The sequence below is a fragment of the Natator depressus genome, chromosome 2 (genome assembly GCF_965152275.1).
Source record: "Natator depressus isolate rNatDep1 chromosome 2, rNatDep2.hap1, whole genome shotgun sequence".
NCBI lineage: Eukaryota > Metazoa > Chordata > Testudines > Cheloniidae > Natator > Natator depressus.
The window spans coordinates 245,608,648-245,628,941 of NC_134235.1; the positions used below are offsets into that span (position 1 = coordinate 245,608,648).

A 20,294-nucleotide genomic window follows, 5' to 3' on the forward strand; every position below is an offset into this window, starting at 1 on the left:
CCAATCCCCAATTAAATCATCCCAGCCAGGGCTTTGTCAAGCCTGACCTTAAAAACTTCTAAGGAAGGAGATTCTACCACCTTCCTAGGTAACACATTCCAGTGTTTTACCACCCTCTTGGTGAAAAAGTTTTTCCTAATATCCAACCTAAACCTCCCCCACTGCAACTTGAGACCATTACTCCTTGTCCTGTCATCTTCTACCACCGAGAATAGTCTAGAACCATCCTCTCTGGAACCACCTCTCAGGTAGTTGAAAGCAGCTATCAAATCCTCCCTCATTCTTCTCTTCTGCAGACTACACAATCCCAGTTCCCTCAGCCTCTCCTCATAAGTCATGTGTTCCAGACCCCTAATCATTTTTGTTGCCCTTCGCTGGACTCTCTCCAATTTATCCACATCCTTCTTGTAGTGTGGGGCCCAAAACTGGACACAGTACTCCAGATGAGGCCTCACCAATGTCGAATAGAGGGGAACGATCACGTCCCTCGACCTGCTCGCTATGCCCCTACTTATACATCCCAAAATGCCATTGGCCTTCTTGGCAACAAGGGCACACTGCTGACTCATATCCAGCTTCTCGTCCACTGTCACCCCTAGGTCCTTTTCCGCAGAACTGCTGCCTAGCCATTCGGTCCCTAGTCTGTAGCGGTGCATTGGGTTCTTCCGTCCTCAGTGCAGGACCCTGCACTTATCCTTATTGAACCTCATCGGATTTCTTTTGGCCCAATCCTCCAATTTGTCAAGGTCCCTCTGTATCCTATCCCTGCCCTCCAGCGTATCTACCACTCCTCCCAGTTTAGTATCATCTGCAAATTTGCTGAGGGTGCAATCCACACCATCCTCCAGATCATTTATGAAGATATTGAACAAAACCGGCCCCAGGACCGACCCCTGGGGCACTCCACTTGACACCGGCTGCCAACTAGACATGGAGCCATTGATCACTACCCGTTGAGCCCGACAATCTAGCCAACTTTCTACCCACCTTATAGTGCATTCATCCAGCCCATACTACTTTAACTTGCTGACAAGAATACTGTGGGAGACCGTGTCAAAAGCTTTGCTAAAGTCAAGAAACAATACATCCACTGCTTTCCCTTCATCCACAGAACCAGTAATCTCATCATAGAAGGCGATTAGATTAGTCAGGCATGACCTTCCCTTGGTGAATCCATGCTGACTGTTCCTGATCATTTTCCTCTCATGTAAGTGCTTCAGGATTGATTCTTTGAGGACCTGCTCCATGATTTTTCCAGGGACTGAGGTGAGGCTGACTGGCCTGTAGTTCCTAGGATCCTTCTCCTTCCCTTTTTTAAAGATTGGCACTACATTAGCCTTTGTAATCTATTTACATTAATAGATTACATTAATAGATTTACATTAATCTCACCCCTGATTTTCCTGCAGCCTTCAGTACAGGTGATTTTCTTCTCTTCACCACCTGTGCTCTCTTGACCTTCTTCACCCTCCCTCCCTCTTGGTCTGCTTCCTACATAACAGTTCTTTTAGGAGTTTCTTCTCCTTTTCCCTCTTTCTATTGGAGTCCCTCAGGGCTCTGTCTTTGGTTCCCGCTCTTCTTCCTCTTCACTTTATCCCTGGGTGACCTCATCTGTTCACATGGTTCCAACTATCATCCTTATGATGAGGGCTCACAAATCTAGCTTACCACACTTGACCAGTCTCCCATGTAGCCAAATGTTTTTCTGGCCTATTGTCTGGTACAGTCTGTTGCCAGTAAAATCTTGGCATAGCCAAAATGAGCTGAGTTTCTTTTCCACCCCAAATCCTCTCACTTCCACCTTTCTCTGTTGCTGAGGACAACTCCAGCCTCCCTGTCACTATGGATCTCACCCCTCTGGGTTACCCTGGCACCACTTTCCCCTTTGACACACCCATGCGGTTACCAAGCCTCCACAATGTTAAAAAAAATAATAATCGAATATTTCCTATCTCTGACAGCTAAAATACTTGTCCATGACCTGGCCATCCCCTGCCTGGACTACGGGAACGTCCTCCTCCCTGAAACCCAGACCACCTTCCCAAAGTCTGTCCAAAACACACCTGCTAATTCAGATCATGTCAGTCCCCTGTCTGAATCTCTCTTGCACAACGTATCAGGTTTAAACCTCTCAGCTTGGCCTTCAGAGCTTTGCACAATCCTGATCCACCAGGACCTTGTTTTGTACTGCATCACCTTCCTGTTGCTCCTCTCCAGCATCACTGTCCTTCAGGTCTTTTAAACCTCCAATCTCTGTGTGATGAGCCCCCTTGCTCTGTTCATTCAGATCCCTCCTAATGGCCCAAGTCTGTGTTACCCACAGCCATTAACATGCGTCAAATGCCTTTTCGTTCACATTTTTAAGGAAGGGAGAGTATGAGTAAGAAAGAAAGGAAACAGAGGAGAGAAAATATTTAAACACACATCCCCTCTTCTGGTGCTCCCAAACTCATCCCGCCTTCTATGTTATTTAAATTCCAAATTCCTCTGTGCAAGAACTCTGTCTTGCACAGCGCTTAGCACAGATGCTAATAAAAATATTAAGTCAAGATCACAAGAAAACTTAGCGAAGACTCATTCTCTCTGGGGTTTCTAGCCTTGCTTTCAAAATCAAGGGAGCATACCTATGAACATGGGTCATTACTATGAAAAAGGTCAGTTTAAACTCTCACATTTTTCAATTCCAGCTCTCTCACAAACCTTCTTTGCAGCCTAGGAACTTACCGGCCTCAGTTTCCCCATCAGTAAACAGAGATGATACTTGCTTGTTTACTTCACTTGGTTGTTGCGGGGATTAGTTAATATCACAACAGCACTTTGAAGAGGAAAAGCACCAGGTGTTCTGTACAACAGGCTTCTGTACAATACCCATCCTTTCAACCCTCCCACTCCCTTCCCCCCGCCCTTTAATGACTCTCAACCATATCTACACCTGGAAATTTCTGACCTCTTTTTTCCAGCAATGGTGTAACCCAGTGGTCCCCAAGCTTTCTTGTGGGAATAGCATATTGCTATTTCCAGAAGACTGTGGCGGGCGCAGACACCCCGCCGCCAAAATGCTGATGATGAGAAGCGGCAGCGGCAATAAGCGTTGCCGCCGAAATGCCGCCGAGAAACGGCAACGCTTCTCAGCGGCATTTCGGTGGCGGGGTGTCCTGCGGGCGCACAAAAATGCCCCAGCGGGCACCATTTTGGGGACTCCTGGTGTAAACTCAAATGTAGGGGTGCTTTTGCTACTAATTGCTAACCTGGCTGTTTCTTATTAACTACTATAACCTTTAGATTCCAGATGTAATAGCAGTGCTCAATCTTTACTAGAAGGTGTATCTATACTAAAAAATATTTTTTCAGCAATGGTGCAGCTGCATCCATTCTACCAATGGTGCAAACTCTTGATTTGCCTGGGCAAACAAACTTGTACCACATCATCTGATTATCTGAAAAATGGTAAGAAATTCCATACCGTAGATGAGCCCTTCTTGGCAAGACTGTACTGTGACACTGCATTAGGAATCAAGCAATTGTGGTATTTGATATGAAATAGGAAGCAGTGAACAAGTTTTCCAGCACGTTCACAGTAAGTTTTCTTTACCCTGAATGCTTCCACAACAAGGTTTGTGCTAATTTCCTAGTAATATTCTCAAACAGGAGTTAGCAAGTAAAAACTGAGTAAATGTGCTTCAAAACTGACCCTTTACAGGGAAACTCTGCTTGCAGAAAGAATCAGATAATGCAGCACAAATTTTTCTGATTTTTCATCACACCCTAGAACGCAAATTGCTGGACTCACACCTACATTTAGTAAATGAATGAAGCAGATCAATTTCATAGTGCAAATGCCACCTTGCTTTTACTTCCTTGTAGTGCAGGATTTTAGGCACAACGAATGGCTTAAAAAAACTCTAGAAAATAATTTCTGTACAAAGTACTGTAGGAGTTGAAGAGACAAAGTATTGTGTGTGAATGTTCTGAGTATGCAAATATAGAAAAATCTAACAATGTTTTCTTTAAACAGTATAATAAATCATATACAATAGCACTTATCAAAGCTTTTTACAAACAGAAGTTAAGTCTCTCAGAACTACATAGGTAAATCAGTAGGGTCCCATTTAATAAAGAAGGAAACAGAGATGGAGGCATGCCTCCTTATGACATCTGTTTTCCAGGATACACAACGATATAGTATAATCTAACTCAAAAGGTTTCAAAGCCAAGAAATAGCATCAACATGACAACTGTATTTCTGTCTGAAAATTCTGTTCCTAGAGTTAAAAGGAACACATGAAATTCCTAAAACTGAAAGATTAGAAGGGGGAAAGAATCTTTTTTTTGTTTGCTTTGTGTATTCACAGCACTTTGGTGGATATTTTCAAAGTTATTCCTCAGTGAAAGTCAATTGGACTTCTGCTTCTAAATTCATTAGGCATTTTGAAAATCTCCCCTTTCGTTTAAAGTCATCGTCACTACTTAGCTGGTAAGTCGCATGCACTAGCAGTCAGTGCATGCACAGAAATAGGCACAAGAGTTAGGCTAGGTCATATTTGGTATGGTTCTTGGGCTTGTTCACAAACCGCTTCTGAAAAGGACTTCTAAATAACACACAGTAAAAAAATCTCAATAAATCCTTCAAAAAAAGATTTTTTTAAAGTCTGGCTATGATATCAGAATATACTACTGAAAATTGATGGTTTAAAAATCATCCAGTTTAAAAAAAAAATCACTTGACAGTATCTTTTTAATTAGTGATTCTAAAGAATCAGAGCTAAATGTCACAGAAGAGCCTCACTAATTTATACTAACAATAGTTATTGAATGTTGTGAATGTGTAAACCAACAATAAAAAACAAGGATAATGAATAACTAAACACGCTTTCTTGGACATGATGACAATACTTCATTATATGCTTATGTTTGTGGCATTTTATTCAAAGAGTGGGAAAAGGTGCCTTCAAATATAAGTAATTGCCAATAAAAATACCGTATTTAGTGTCAGAGAATTAATTGAGCTTTCTAGAATGAAAGACTTCTGGCACAAAATTATAAACCAAGCCTGACCTACCTGAATGGGTCCTACTGACATCAGCAGGTTTTTCAGTTGGACATCAGTAGTTGATGAAGAAAGCCCTTCAACTGACACAACACAGGGCTGAGGTTTGCACTCCACCACTCGCAGGTTCTGTTTATTTGGCATCAAGCGTCCTCGGCCCATCTGGCCTCCTACTCCTCTGCCTCTCCCATGCATAATAACCTGCCAACAACAAAAGTAACAGTATTTTGATTTCCTTAGTTCGTGCTTCTGTTAAGATTTTTGACAGATAATATGAAGTTAGCAATTTATTTAAAGACTTGATTAAAGTACATGTCGATAAAAAGCAGCATGTCACTGTTTGCTAATTTAAAAGGTCATATGTTAACATATTTATCCGCTTCTTATCCAAATATCTCCCCAAATTACAAGAAGTTATAATAGGTACAAAGCCTGCCTTTGCATTTTGAGGTGGGTTTACAAAGCAATTGAGCACCTTAATTCCAAAAACTATATAGTCTATTCCTCTTCACAATGATTGCACACATGCATGTGATCAGGTCTAACATTTTGGGATGGGTCAGCAAACAACTTTTTGCCCCCTTCCCTCCTCAGATCTCAAACTAAATTCACTATATACATATACATATGGGAAGGGGATGCAGGCCCTCCCCGGTCTCCACTGCTACAGAATGTTGCTCAATAGACCATGCTACCTATTACCCTGAACTGTCCCTCTTTTTTTGAGGAGAGTCCACACTGGCTGATCAGTATGGCTAATCTATAGCCAGGAACTGGAAAGAACTTGAGGAAAAGGCCCAGTCTGATTTGTAGGGCTTGAGTCACTCAAGCTGCTGCCAATCTCAGCCACAAATTGATTAACTCCCCTTCCCAAACAAGAGTTTCCAGGTACCCAGAATTCACTGGCCCCATAGGCTAGCCCTGAGCAGCTTTTTGGAAGCAAATGAGGTGGGAAGACAACCTATGACTCTTAGGGAAAATCACCATCAAACTTTTAACCCTAGTAACTGGTTTATCAATGTCACCTCCATAATGAAAACAGCAAGCAATTTTTAGAGAAAAGAGGAGACTAGCTTTCACACATTTATAAAACCAACACATTATTGGAGAGCCCCTGGCCCTGAAAGCTGGCTCTCATAGGTATCTTATAGTATTGATAGCAATATTGACTAAGATTTAATGCAGTACCTCATGCATTAAACTTTGCAGTCGTCTTAATATTTGCTGCAGAATTCTGTTTCAGAATCTAAGCTTCCATTATAATAAACAGAATAAAATAAAAAATAGGTCTCTAGACTCTTATCATTGCAAAGACAATTTTCAAAATGTAAGCCAGATGTAATCAAAGCCTTAACATCTCCCTGATTTTGCAGACAGTTTGAAATATTAGCTATGAGACATGTGAACTGGTTCAGGTCATCTCACTGGGGAGGTAACGTACAAAATTAATGAGGAACCTCCCTAAAATGTAAACATGTTAACTATTTGACTGCTGATTATTTTAGGAGAAACTTCAAGACAATGTTCTTCGCATTATCGTTGGATGTAGTGCGGATGTTGTGATGGGATCCAGTGGTGGTATTGTCAGATTGGGGTAGATACTATCAATCACTGTTTAAATTGGGGACAGCACAAAAACTGAATATCAAAGGAATAAAAACACTACTGATTGCACTGGACCGGACGAAGGGGTGAAAGCTATAGGGAACAGGGAAGGGTGCATTATTCTGGGGTTCTTGCTGTAGAATTCATATCTAATTTGATGCACAGTGCATGTGGTCTTGAGTCACCGTCAGAAACATACTTATAACTACTAAAATTAAATATCCTAATATTAACCCTGGCTGGCAGGACAAGATGAAACAGCAGAGAAGGTACCGTCTAGCAGCATTACACCAGTTCTTGAGCTTGATTCTTCAGTTGTCTCTGCGAAATATAATTAACATCTGAAGACTAAAAGCTTTTGAGGAAGCTAACTATGAGTCAACAGTGTAACGCTGTTCCAAAAAAAGCAATCATTCTGGAATGTATTAGCAGGAGTATTGTAAGACACGAGAAGTAATTCTTCAGGATTTACTACAGACAGGTTTTGAGTAGGACTTTACAAGTAGAGGTTTACTCTACTTAGTTTTACCCAGACAGTAAGCAACAAAACATGCTTAATTTTTAATAGAGAAAACAGTTATAAAAACTTAATTTATATCTATAATCCTAGTGGAAAATACCACCCTGACAGTGCTAATCCTTTCTCTACCAGACATATACACAGAATACGTAGCATAACTTGGGACCACTTCTGGTAGGAGAGAGTAGTTCAGTCTCCATATTCACTCAATCTTTAACATCTCTACTCATAATGCCAAAAAGCATGCTAGACAGTCAGCTGTGATAATGATTTTCGAGTAGTGGACATTCCTCCACTGGAATACTAGACTGACATCACCTAACAGAATTTACGCAAGCCACAGAACCACAATGAGACGGGAACAACTTTCAGGCATTACCAACCTGGGCTGGATTGAAACAAGTATCCTGTAGGTTAAAAGCTTTATATCCCCTTCTTAATTTCCTGAGTCATCCAGCCCTCCATTAATAATTTTACCTGGGCAGTTACAGTTTAAATTTCTTTAATGCTGGTAAGGATTCCGGTTATTTTTTAAACAATGCTAACATTAATATGGCAACACGTTCAGCAGATAATACAGCTCCAAGCAGCAACAATGCATCTAAAAATCACCTTTTTAGCTGGATAAATCCCCTGGATATTTTTGACTCCTTGTGGAACTGTTGAATGTATCTGAGCCTGCTGCTGCTGTTGCTGCTGCTGCTGGAGTGGTCCCTTTGTCAACGTGACCTTCCGCACTGGCTGCTGTCTCATTTCTGGAGGTTGTTGGAGGCGTTGGGGCTGGCCTTCTGGGTGCACAAAGCCAACATTCTCCCCCTCCTGCTGAAATCAAAACCAGAACATGCTGTTCAGTACCTATCTACTCAATGCAAACATTCACTTCCTCTGAGACTTGCTGTGGAGAAGAACTTTGTTAGCGCACAGAGGATTAGAAGAACACAGACTTGCATATTAAAATCAAACTAGTGTCTGCAAGAGAAGGGTGTATGGTACACACCTCAGCTAGGAACTATACTTAGTTAAAAAATCCATAATGCAAAGAAGTACAAAATACTACATTAAATTCACTGTGTTTAATTGTTTCCTTTCAGTAAACCGTGAAAATGTCCTGTTATTTATACAAGGACCCACCTATTCATTCTTCACAATTCCAGCTTTTCAGGAATTACGTTATATTTACGTTCCACTAAACTACATTTTTTTTAAGAGACGTATATTCTAGACTAGAGAAGGGCAAAACAGCCTGAACGAAGCAGGAACCAGTCTGAACCTTTACGCATCTTTCAAACCAAGCAAACCTTCCAAGACTAAAGGCTGGTGATTTTTATTAAGTGCATCTTTATGCTGCCTATTTATAGCTAAAATAAGCTTTTAAGTAGTCTCCTCTCCTCTAACAATGACCAATATTAAAGTAGTTTTCTCCTCCAAGTGTTTTTATTTTTTCTCCTTAAAAAAGGGAATAAAAACAGAGGTGACAAACCATGTCCCTGTCCCAACCTCTGAAGTCATATGTGGAAGTACTACAGTCTTCCCAAAACGAGCTGTCTCTGTAATTCAAGCTTGGGATGAGAGGAGGGGTAGAAGAGAGGAGCCTTGAAGAAAAGAGTAGAAGTGTTCAGCGGCTCAGCTACTTCTACCCAAGGAACCGGTGGTTCTCTCACATGGATACGTGTCCACCTTCCCAGATCAAATACGGCCAAGTTTACAGTCACCATACGCAGTTTTCTGAAGATTACATTCAGCAAGAGGCAACATAATTGGTCTACTATGGCAAATGAGAAGGCACTAGGCAGCCTCACAATTATAAAATGTTTCAAATGGAGGATCTAGCTTGCAATGCTATGCAGCACATAAACAGCTTAAAGGGACTCCCGTCAAAACACTCAGTATCTGTTACTGTTACAGAATACAGAGTAACAGCCGTGTTAGTCTGTATTCGCAAAAAGAAAAGGAGTACTTGTGGCACCTTAGAGACTAACCAATTTATCTGAGCATAAGCTTTCGTGAGCTACAGCTCACTTCATCGGATGCATCTGATGAAGTGAGCTGTAGCTCACGAAAGCTTATGCTCAAATAAATTGGTTAGTCTCTAAGGTGCCACAAGTCCTCCTTTTCTTGTTACAGAATAGTAGAGAAACGGCTACTCACCAGTAACTATGCTTGAGTATATATTGCCTCTGCAGACCCACACTTAGAATACCCATTCCCACAGAACTGTTAACTCAGAACCACTGAGAAATGCAGTGCCTGTCATGGCTGCATAAGCACCCCTCCACGGATCGGAATATTCTAGAAAACCAAGGGCCTCGCAGCATCAACTACTCAGTTTCTTTCACTAATTTGAAGGATCTACAGAAGGTCTCAAAGAAAAGGGGAAAGAGGGTGGAGAGGGTGGATGAGCAGAGGTATTAAGACTTGAACAGCAGTTACTGGAAAACAGTCTCTCTCTGTTCGGAATTACTCTTGTAGATTCCCAATCTGGGAGATTAGTGCCCAACCCCTGGACGAAGTCAGATGATTAAAGGAGAACAGCCTAACTCACCCAAAACAATCACTGCAATGAAATACCAACCAGGATATCATGATGCACAAATGTATACACATACACAAACTGGCTTCACAAATTTCTGTGAAAAAAAACATTATGTTAATTGCCCTAAATTGTCCAATTTAGTAGAATGAACTGAGTCTTTAAACTAGAATGCGCGTAAATACAAAATCTAATCCACTTTGAAAGCATTTGTTCTCACAGTTCCCTTTGCTCCTCCTTTTGACTTGTCACCAAAATCTATGAATAACTTGGGGAATTAACAGAAGAGTTTCATCCTAACGTGCCAGCTTCTTACTGATCAGGACAGACAACATACAAGGTTTTGGGAAGAACAACAGATCTATATAGTCTGAAAGTCAGTAACTTTTTGATAAAATCATGACTGAGGATTTCGTCTCAAGGGATACTCTAAAAGGAAAATAATTAACTGAAACCGATAACTTGCTCACTCTTCTTACAGGTTTTATACCAGAAGGAAACATTCAAGATGAGGCAGGTTCTCTTTTCAAACTCCTCTTGTATGTTTGCTGAAATGCCTGACAAATACACTCTGATACGGGCAAAAAATGGAAGCAAATACTTCAGATTATCAAAGGTGAAAATTTTTTTAAGCAAAAAACCCAAAATATTTTGGATATCTTGAAGATTTTGAATTAAACATTATGGCAGCTAGAAAATTATGATGTCTGCAACAACACAGGAGTGAGGAACTAGGATCCTAAGATGGCTTCAGATGCAAGAATCAGGTCTGATAAAGCCTGATCTGATGGTTAAGCGCCTGCTGGGGGGGGGAAGGGGTGGAAAGAAGAGGGAGAAAGACCTGAACGATGCTCTCTTTTCTTACAAGTCCACGAGATGAACCCTATATATAGAAAACACTACGCCAGAGTGTGAGGAATCCAGAGATACAAGAGGCAGTATCTGGCATGCTGATGCATCATGGATATTTTAGAATCAGACAACATACACCTCTTCAACTAGGCCTGTTTGAAAGACCCAGGAAAGACCAATGCTTAACTACTGGGCCCACATATCACACAATGAAACTGACCAGACTGAAAGATGAATCCAAGCAATACAAAATCTTTAATGGCATGGAGTCAACCTAATGCAGCAACACAGCTTCACAATCTTGCAGAATTCTAATCGCTAAAGACCAAACAATGGGGAATTATCTAAAAATTTTACTAAGCTTAAAACTATTTAGAGAAAAATGAAAAGTTATAAAAAGAAATGAAGAAGGTGCACTAACTCAAATACACGTGAAAGCAAAAGGAAGAGAAGTGATACCACAACTGACCCTGGCAAAGGAGAAAGAAGGGCAGCTGGATCCAAAATCTGTTTTTACAGCCTTGTTCTAAACATTTAGAATTTCCACAGGTCCCTTATGCAGCCAAATAGTTATTGCTTTTCTAGATGGCTTGGAACTCACAGTGCAGGAATACCATGCATGTGATGAGGGGGATCTACAGCAGCAGCTCTTGAAAGAGACTTGTTTGTGCATTAAAACTATTTGGAAGCTAAAGGGCCAACAGTGCCACACCCAGTTCATTGCAAGCAAGCAACAAGTTCTTTCTTTTTTCTCTGCATAACTATCCAAGATTTTAACTTAACATGGTATTAATGTCTTTCTTTGGGGAGTTCAAGAGCAAATATTGCTCTCAGGTCAGCACTTGCCCAGGAGTAAGCAAGGAAAGGCTTGTAAAATGAATGTGTCTTAGTACTATTCATTTCAGTTTGTTACAGACATAGCTGATCAAAGAGACATTATCCAAGCCAAAAAAGGTACCTCAAGGTGAAAATGAACAAAGTGTATGTGTTAATATGTTTATTTCACAGTTCAAATATTAGAATCATTATCCACATCATGCTCTAAGTCCAATTCCTGACATTGGACACAATCAATGTCAGCTTCTAGAAGTTCTAAGTCTGAAAAACTAAGCCAGTAATGCCGATACATCAACGACACATACTTCAGAGTCAGAACATTTGGACTTCATGCTACAAAAATAACTAACAGATCACTTATCCCTGATAGGGATATGGCATCAACTTCAAAAATTTTTGCATACCACCTACAAAGGAAAATGTAAAACATAATACATGTGCTGGCTCCCAATTCTCCTTCCGGGAAACATGAAGGTGGGATCCCAAGGGCAAACAATACATACAGAAGTGGAGCTTCTAATCGGCATATTAACATTGGGAAAGGTTCTCTGGTTCATGGTAGGTAGAAGATGGTGGTGGTGTTGAATCCTACTTAATGCTAGATTCTGTAATGTCTGGGCCAGAGCAGGTGGTTGAGCTGTTGAAGAATCAGGCCCACAGCTTGTAGAAGGGTAAGGCTGAGATGGTAGTGTCTCTAGTGTGTCCTAGTATAACTGTTAAGTTTCTTAATTCTTGCTGATTTTTCTTGTAAACAAAAATAAAAATTTGACAACTTCTTACAAATTTTCCATTTTTTAACCCTTTTCACCAGCCTATTTTTGATTTATTAAAACCTTGTAACACCCAGGGTAAAAGAAAGGGGCTAGCAGGCCCACCCATCATTTTAACTTTTGTCCTCAAAATCTATTTTGATTTTAAAAAGTTCAGAAAAACACTTGACTTTTGGGATATGTATTTTAATACCAGATCTTGCAAAGAGATGTCTATCGTTCATTTACTCTATCATAGACAATTTGATGCACAAAGTTTTGACACTTCAGGTGAAATTTACCCCTATTCACACAGTGAACACATGGCAGTGGACCACAAATCCACTTAAATCCTATACTACAACTCCTCTTAAAGCCTCTACTGAGGACCTAATTTGGATGATTTAAGTGGTGAACGGCTTCTGCCCACGGGAGAATTTCATCCTTCGTCTAAATACCAATAATTAAAAAATATTTTCTTGAGATACTGGCTGCCCTGTAAACTCTAAAGCACAAACCATTTTTCCCCTTCACAATTTGAATGATCAAGTTTTATCCAAGGCTTGTTCCCCAATTGCTAACTTACAGTCAGGCGTGAACATTTCTGGTCAAAACCCTGAAAAACTGGGTTTAAACGGCAGTCATGACAAAAGCTGCTATGTGTAGCAAGAGTTCTATCTGTTCACCTGCAAGTCTTTGGAACATAAGTGAAACTGGTTATTTGCCAAATAAAATCTGCTCTTAAAAGTTACCTGACATAAAAAACTTAATAGTTCTAAATGCTGAATATAATTTAAAAATGAAAATTCAAAAGGAACGAGCAAGTGGATTTGGTCTATATTATGAGTATTTTTTCAAATGTCTAATGCTAAAGAACATATTTGTAAAGTATTCTAAAACACTGCAATGAACAGGAATCGTTTCAGTCATGCATGACAGTGATTTTAAAACAGATGTGTCAGATATAGTGACCATATTTCAAAATGGTCACTATATGATATTTCAGTTGTTTAATTAATCAATTCTTTGCATCTTCAGAAATTTAGAAGTCATCCTGTCTTAATTGAATATAAAAATATGAGTTCTATAAAGGGAATTTGTGTTGTTTTTTTTAAAGAGGGGTGCCTGAATTTAGTAAGCTAAGGCATTGTACTCTATCAGGGATGTTATGACAGTTTTACAATACAGATGAAGTTTGTTTGCCACCAACATTAGCAGGACAAATTTATTTATAACAAATGCTTTAAAAATGTACTGATAAAAATGCCCATTGATACTGTCAGCGCTTCTTGCAATTTGACAGATCAAATCTTATTTTCATTCTTAAACCCCATGAAGGAGTGATATCACCAACTTGCATTCTGTAGTGAGCAAATTGATTAATCCCTCTCTATAGAAATCTCAACTCTTGATTACACCTATCAGACGTTAAGCAGCATTATTCTAGAGTGACAACACTTGACAAATTCCCCAGCCATTTTTCTCAGCCTTTGTGGCCCTGCTAGCTTGTATTAACCCTGATGAAAAATTAATTTTCCTTATCTTCTGCTAAACCCCAAAATCCAAATCCGCCAAACTGGCAACTCTTTCTGTAAAGGTATTATGAAAACCTCTAAAAGATTAATTGCATGTCTTCAGGTGACATTAAATTAATTTCTATACTCATGACAGACACTTGATACTCCGTACTGAGAGGACAGATAACATTGTCAGGATACACAGAAGGACAGTGGTGTAGTGTCCCAGGGCAGCCTCTTATGCATTCTCCTTTCGATAAGGCCATACTTCACTGTCACTGTTACTGATCTTGCAGCCCATAGACCTCACTGCACAGGTTTCTATTAACTACTACAATGCTGTGTCTATCCATGTAATCTTTAAAAAGCTAATTCAAAAATCACCCAACAGTAAATGGATGTGCACGCTGCAAAAGCACTTCACAAATCAACCTAAGTTTATTTACTTTAAGTATCACATGCATCAAAACACAGAGGCAACAACAACAAAGAGAGGTTCTAATATGCTAACCTCATTCTGTGGGCCTATTTGTTTAACATACGCGATAATTCAAACAGAGCATGTGGCAAAAGATGAAGTTTTAAATCTTACCCCGAAAACCTCAGAGCCCCAAATGGCCTTTGTAATTGATTTTCCTTGGGAGAAAAAAAGAAATACTCTATATGCAGTTTAAAAGTCAGTATTTCCAGAAAATAGTCACTTTATAGATCACAGCAGTTGAGAGAGAAAATACCTGTCAGATCACTAAAGTCATCCTCCTTCAATGACAGAAGATAGTCACTATATTTTATCATATATCTACAGTATATTGGTCTCTGTGTGTAAATAGATTTTAAACTGATACAACAATTGGTTATCGTCAAAAAGACTAAAGTCCAAACAGCAGACTGTGATACTAACACAGCAGTGTGATACACAAAAATAGACACTGTAAAAATAAAGCAAAACCACTGATATCTACTCTAAAATGTAAGGAAAACAGCTAATCAATAGTCCAGGACATTTATCAACCATATTAGCAGAACAATAGGTGTCAGACAAAAAGAATCTCTTATGTACCACTTTTTATCTATAGATACTGAAAATACTTCACAAAGATGGTAAATATTTTTCCCATTCTAAAGATTGCTAAACTAAGGCACAAGGCATAATTACCAAATATCACACAAGTCAGTGGCAGAAAACCACAGGTCTTCAGACTTAAATTCAGTGTTCTCCCTGACTGGGACACGCCTGATGCTGGTCATTACTTTTTAAATGAAAGAACAGCAACAATACATTTATTGAATACAATTCCCACTTTGCTCCCTCCACCCATACTGGATCATAGCCATCTCTATTTAAAAGAGAAATGCAGGTCTGATGAGCAATCTAAATTCCAACTATTTACTCTCATACACAAAAAGAAAAGTATATGCCTGGCAGACACAAGGTTAGATTAAGTATGACTCAAATCAAATAACTGGGTGACCAGTCAAGCAGTCTCCATTTATACTGAAGGAACTGACCTTTTCTAACTCTTATCAGAGCGTTAAAGTGGATGTTTGAGGAAATGTATATTTTCTCCTTTATGGTTCCTAAAATTTTGATCATGAAGCAAGCTTACTCAGAACAAATATACACAAAGAGATAATACCAGAAAAAAATTGACTATTTCTATTCCCAGCATAACTGTATTCCCTTTCCAGCTCAGTACAAAAGGAGGCACGTTTCAGTCAAACTACAGAAGGGCATTCAGTGAGCAATGATGTATTGAATACCCTGGATACCTCCTTCAAAAGTGGGCTGAAAATTTCCTTGCTTGGCCTCTGCCTGAAAGTGTATGTTGTTGTTCACAACTGCAGAGGCTGTAGCATAGACAGGGTTAGACAACAGCGGTAAAAGGGTACGAGCCTTATCTACGCTACAGCTTTAGCCATTACTATGACTGCAGTAACTGCACAAATGGTGACTTATCGCTACTTACTTTACTAGGGTAGAATCAACCTCTGAGTTATTGAGCGTTGTATGGGAAATTCCCCAATAAAATGTAAATATAACTGCAAAGATCCAGTAAAATCAACTAAGTTTGAAACTTGCTATGTACGTAACCTTCACTGAGTTACAGTGACTCTATTTTAAAACCTACCTCCTTCCACCAAAAACAATGCACTGTTTTAAGCAATAGAAAAAGATCACTTCAGAGCAAGTACACTGGGCATATTACTATTTTAGCAGAGGTAAAGAAAGCCCCGTAATACATATTTCATAGAATACATGGTGTGTAGTATGCATATCTGCTACTGGGACATGTTTTTGGTTGGAGACAAGGGGTTTGTCAAGAAAAATTCTTGTTTTGAGGGTAGAACATCCATTCAAAATGCTAGGGGCTACCAGACCACAGAAGTTGGTCACTGGAGAATGTGCAGTAAGTCTTTCCAAGAAAATCTCCATGTCAGGCATTTGTACTGGAAAACCTCTATAAGTAGTTCTCTCTCCCTCTAAGTCAGTCAGCTTTTTTATCTTGATTCTTAAAGCACACATCACTGAGATATCTGAGCACCCAAATTAATATTCAGCAGGTTTAAAACAAAACAAAAGGAAGTACTTCTTCCCACAGTGAACAGTCAACCTGTGGAACTCATTGCCAAGGGCTGCTGTGAAGGCCAAAATTATAACTGGGTTCAAAAAAAATTAGATACATTCATGGAGAATAGATCAAGGACACAACCCTATGAACGCAAGATGGCCAAAGACACAACCCTATGCTCTGAATATCCCTAAACCTCCAACTGCCAGAAGCTGGGACTAGACAACAGGGGAGGGATCAATCATAATTGTCTGGTTCTGTTCATTCCCTCTGAAGCACCAGGTGCCGGCCACTGTCAGAAGACAGAATACTGGGCTAGACGGACCACTGGTCTGGCCCAGTATGGCTGTTTATGTTCTTAGGCCATTGAAGTGAGCACAAGATTAACCTTTCACTTTCCCCCATTCTGTAAGATGCTTGTTTTGTTTCAAAATATGATTTTGGAGTGCTTATGAGTGGATAGGTCAAAATAGGTTCTGAACATACCCAGATGCATCATTCTGATCTCTTCTGTTAGGAAAAACAACTCTGCCTCCTCCTTGCAATCTTGACACTACACTAGTGGAAATGTCACTGTGGTCATTACTTTACAGAATGAAATAGTCCCACTGATAATTGAGGCTATCGTAACATAGGACTTTCAACATGAAAACCAGAATCTTAAACTTGAACCAGCATTCAACAGAAAGCCAGTGAAGAGAGATTACTGGGATGATGTGCTTTTGTTGGACTGTGCTGCTGAGGAAATAAGCTGCTATGTTCTGAACTGTTTTTCCTTTTAAATAAAGAACAGTAAAACTTACAGGATGCTCATTTCTAGAAACTGTTGACTGTGCCCCCACTTTCCCGAAGGAAAGTGCCCCCCACTTTATACCCACAAGCAATAACCCTGGTAGGTTCTTCAATAGATTGAGGTATTGATCCATAAGTAGGACTACCTAGAACCTTGGAAGAAAAGTCAATGCTTGTAAATTTAAGAGTAGTCTCTCTGAAGGAAACTCAGAAAATTTCTCACCTCAAGGTAAAGTCATTCTGAGCTTTGTCTACATTGCTCCATAGTTTGGACAATGAACGGTATGAACAGCAGTGTGCACTAAAGTGCTGCACTGTAATTCCCCCACAGGGATGCTGTGGGCTTGAACTAAAAGTTTCCTAGTTTGCATTAATGTAGTCCTCTTCAGCCAAGTGGGTCTTGCAGCCTCAGAGTTGCTTAGATGAACAAATCTGTGCAGACTGACAATTTCTTAACCAATCCAAAACAGGAACCCAGTGCGTACCACTCTGCTATGGCTACACAAATCTGTTCACTAAACTCTTGCAATGTTCTGCCCCAAGCTTCTAGCATTATGTTTCAATGGCACTGATGGTATTCAGTTAATTAGTTCTCCATTTGTGTTTGAGTGCCTTCTAGACTCAAGGCATACCTGTATTAGTGGCTAACGCCTCCAATTTCTTAAACTTTGAGCATTTTATATTAAAGCATTTCACTGCTCTTGGAGTCACTAAATTTAAATGGGACAAATCTGTATCCTTTCCCACTTCAATAATCCCATGTTGACCAATTTTCACTTTAAAGTAAGATTCCTTCTATTAGCAACATATTTTTACTTACACTGTCATGGTCGTCCCTCTATCATTTCCTCTTATGAAATCCAGCTACTACTTGATGTTGCAATAATGTACATCAGGCCCACCACAAGAGATTGTTTTACAGTATAAAATTCCAAAATTAAACTGCAAAAGACTTTCTATTACAATTTTAAGGGAATGATGGAATCTGCGTTTACGGTACTCAATGAAAAGCCTAGTCTTACAATTGTCTATTGACATTTTGACTAAATTTTAAAGGGTCTGGGGAGGAAAAGGTGAAAACTACAGGGAGCCTCAGACTGTACTCAGGTTGATAAGAGGAAGCATTTTATTTTGCATATACTCTAAGTTATTTGAAGTGAAATTAGTTTCTAATTTAACCTGTTAAACATGGATTCCTTTTAGTCAGGATTTGATGGCTAGCCTTTCTTAAAGTGCTATCTAGTTCTTCTCTTGCTCTTGACCTCACCTACCTTTATGCCCTGGTCTCCTCCTGCACTGCCTTTCCATTAAATCCTCCTTTGCCCATGTGTGGCTTTATGTCTCCTTTCATACACCTTTTATTGGGGTTGTATCTCCCAACTAACATGCAATATCCTTACCCTCATCTCTAAAAATTTCTGAAAATCATGACGTATTCCACCTCAGTTAACATCAATCTATGCCCCAATGGCACCTATATAGTTTTTAAATTAAAGTTTTGCACTAACCTGTGTCTTTAGACTTTACCTTTTCAGAGCAAGAATTCCAGTGGGTTTTTCAGTAGGGAACATTCTAATTTGACAAATATTGCTAGACTGAAATTTTACAGATACTGGAAGTCAATTTTAATCTGAGTTTAATCTGACTGAGTTTTAATCTCCTTGATGTTTAGATTAGTGCAGCTTTTCAGGTGTCAGTCTTTTTGCATTGTCTTTAAGTTGTAAGTATGAAAAAAAGACATTAAAATCCAATATAAAATGCTGGCCTACATTAAGTTTTTGCCTGCGCACCTAATAAGACATGGATACTGCCCTTACCTGTGCCCAAGACCATTCTTTCAGATGGGGGATGAGTACTGATGCTGATGCCATCCTCCCACTCTTTGAAAATAATTTTACTGTACGCTGCTAATGTTTGACATTCCACACCTCAGAGCTGCATTTCAGATATGGGTTGAAAGCTCCCTATATACTTCTTGCCACGTAATTGTTGGAGACTTTAATTAACGTTTGTAAAAGCACTTCTGATGTCTTTGGACGAAAGGCGCTATAGAAATTTAAATTATTTAAACAATTTTATTGGCTATAATGAACAATACACATAACAAGCAAAACAAATACAATCATCAAGCAAATCTTAGTAGATAAATTTACATCATCCAACAGGATTGTCTAAATCAAGAACTTTCCCCCCCATTTTTTAGAATTCAGTGTTCAACTACCTCCCTCCTTGACCGCTATCCTAAATAAAGCAAAGCTATCTGTCCTTTATTTCCCTCTTCAATATTTTTTATACAACCCAAGACTATATCCTTACAGATTGAATTTCCAACCAAAATAGTTTGTCAGCTATTTCAGTCAAGCTTTTAAGATGAATTGTCAGGCAGTAGTTGCCGTAACTCATGAAAATCTAAGACTTAACTTTTAATCCAAACAGAACATAGGTACTTATACAAAAGGCCCACTAGTGCAGATCTCCACACAGACAAAGAGTGTGTATTCTTGGTCCAGCATAAGAGTCAGCATTTTCGGGCCACAGAGGCTGAGAGATATCACTTTGAGCAAGGAAGACCAGTCTTTGGCTAGGGAGAGATCACCCAATAATAATAATATAAGATGACTGAGTGGTACAATAATGATTTTAAAACATCATGCAATGCCAACAGAACTTCAGACCAATCAATGGACATGTCTAACATGCACAGTCTGTATAACCTTTTAACACATAAGACATATAGAGCTAACACTGGGTACAAACCTGCTCCCTCATGGCCAGGATCATTCCTGCTCTATGACATTGGTTTTACAGATTTCAACTGCACTAGATATTTTTTTGAAGTATCTACTATGCCTGCCTACAAATATCCATTTATTACTGTATTTCCTCCCAACAAGTACCATTTCAAGATCTTATCCTGTCCGAATCCTCTCGTGTTCTTTATCTAGTATTGAGATCAGGCCTCTGATTGAGCCAGACAAATCTAAGACGTTTTTCTCATGGACATCGCGATAATAATATGCTGATCTTGTGTATCCAAGACCCAGCTAAGTGATGTCCTGAAGATATGCAGCAAAGTAAGAGTGAAGCTAGATAAGCTATGCCGACAGAGGTGTTGTAGCTCTGCAAAAAAGCAAAGCCTTGATATCAAATATATCCGCTGAACACTTAATCCCACTTTCTCTTCAAGTCCTAAAGATCAGACTGACTAAATTTGGCAAGCATATTTGGACTACCAAGACTGAAAGGGAATAATCAAAATAGAAAACCACTCACAT

At 39.4% G+C, this 20,294-nt stretch overlaps 1 protein-coding gene across 3 annotated transcripts in view; it reads right to left on the bottom strand.

Annotated features, from left to right (window-relative positions):
* The window catches only part of RBM33 (RNA binding motif protein 33), a 148,747-nt gene that overhangs the window by 27,647 nt on the left and 100,806 nt on the right, over positions 1–20,294 (bottom strand). For 2 of the 3 annotated variants that reach the window (XM_074946282.1, XM_074946284.1), the window contains exons 16-17: positions 7,785–7,994; positions 5,060–5,248 (exon numbers count right to left, since the gene is read on the bottom strand). In XM_074946282.1, coding sequence (XP_074802383.1) covers positions 5,060–5,248; positions 7,785–7,994 — 399 coding nt within the window. The remainder of the gene's footprint in view (positions 1–5,059; positions 5,249–7,784; positions 7,995–20,294) is intronic. The other variant, XM_074946283.1, reaches the window with a different exon arrangement.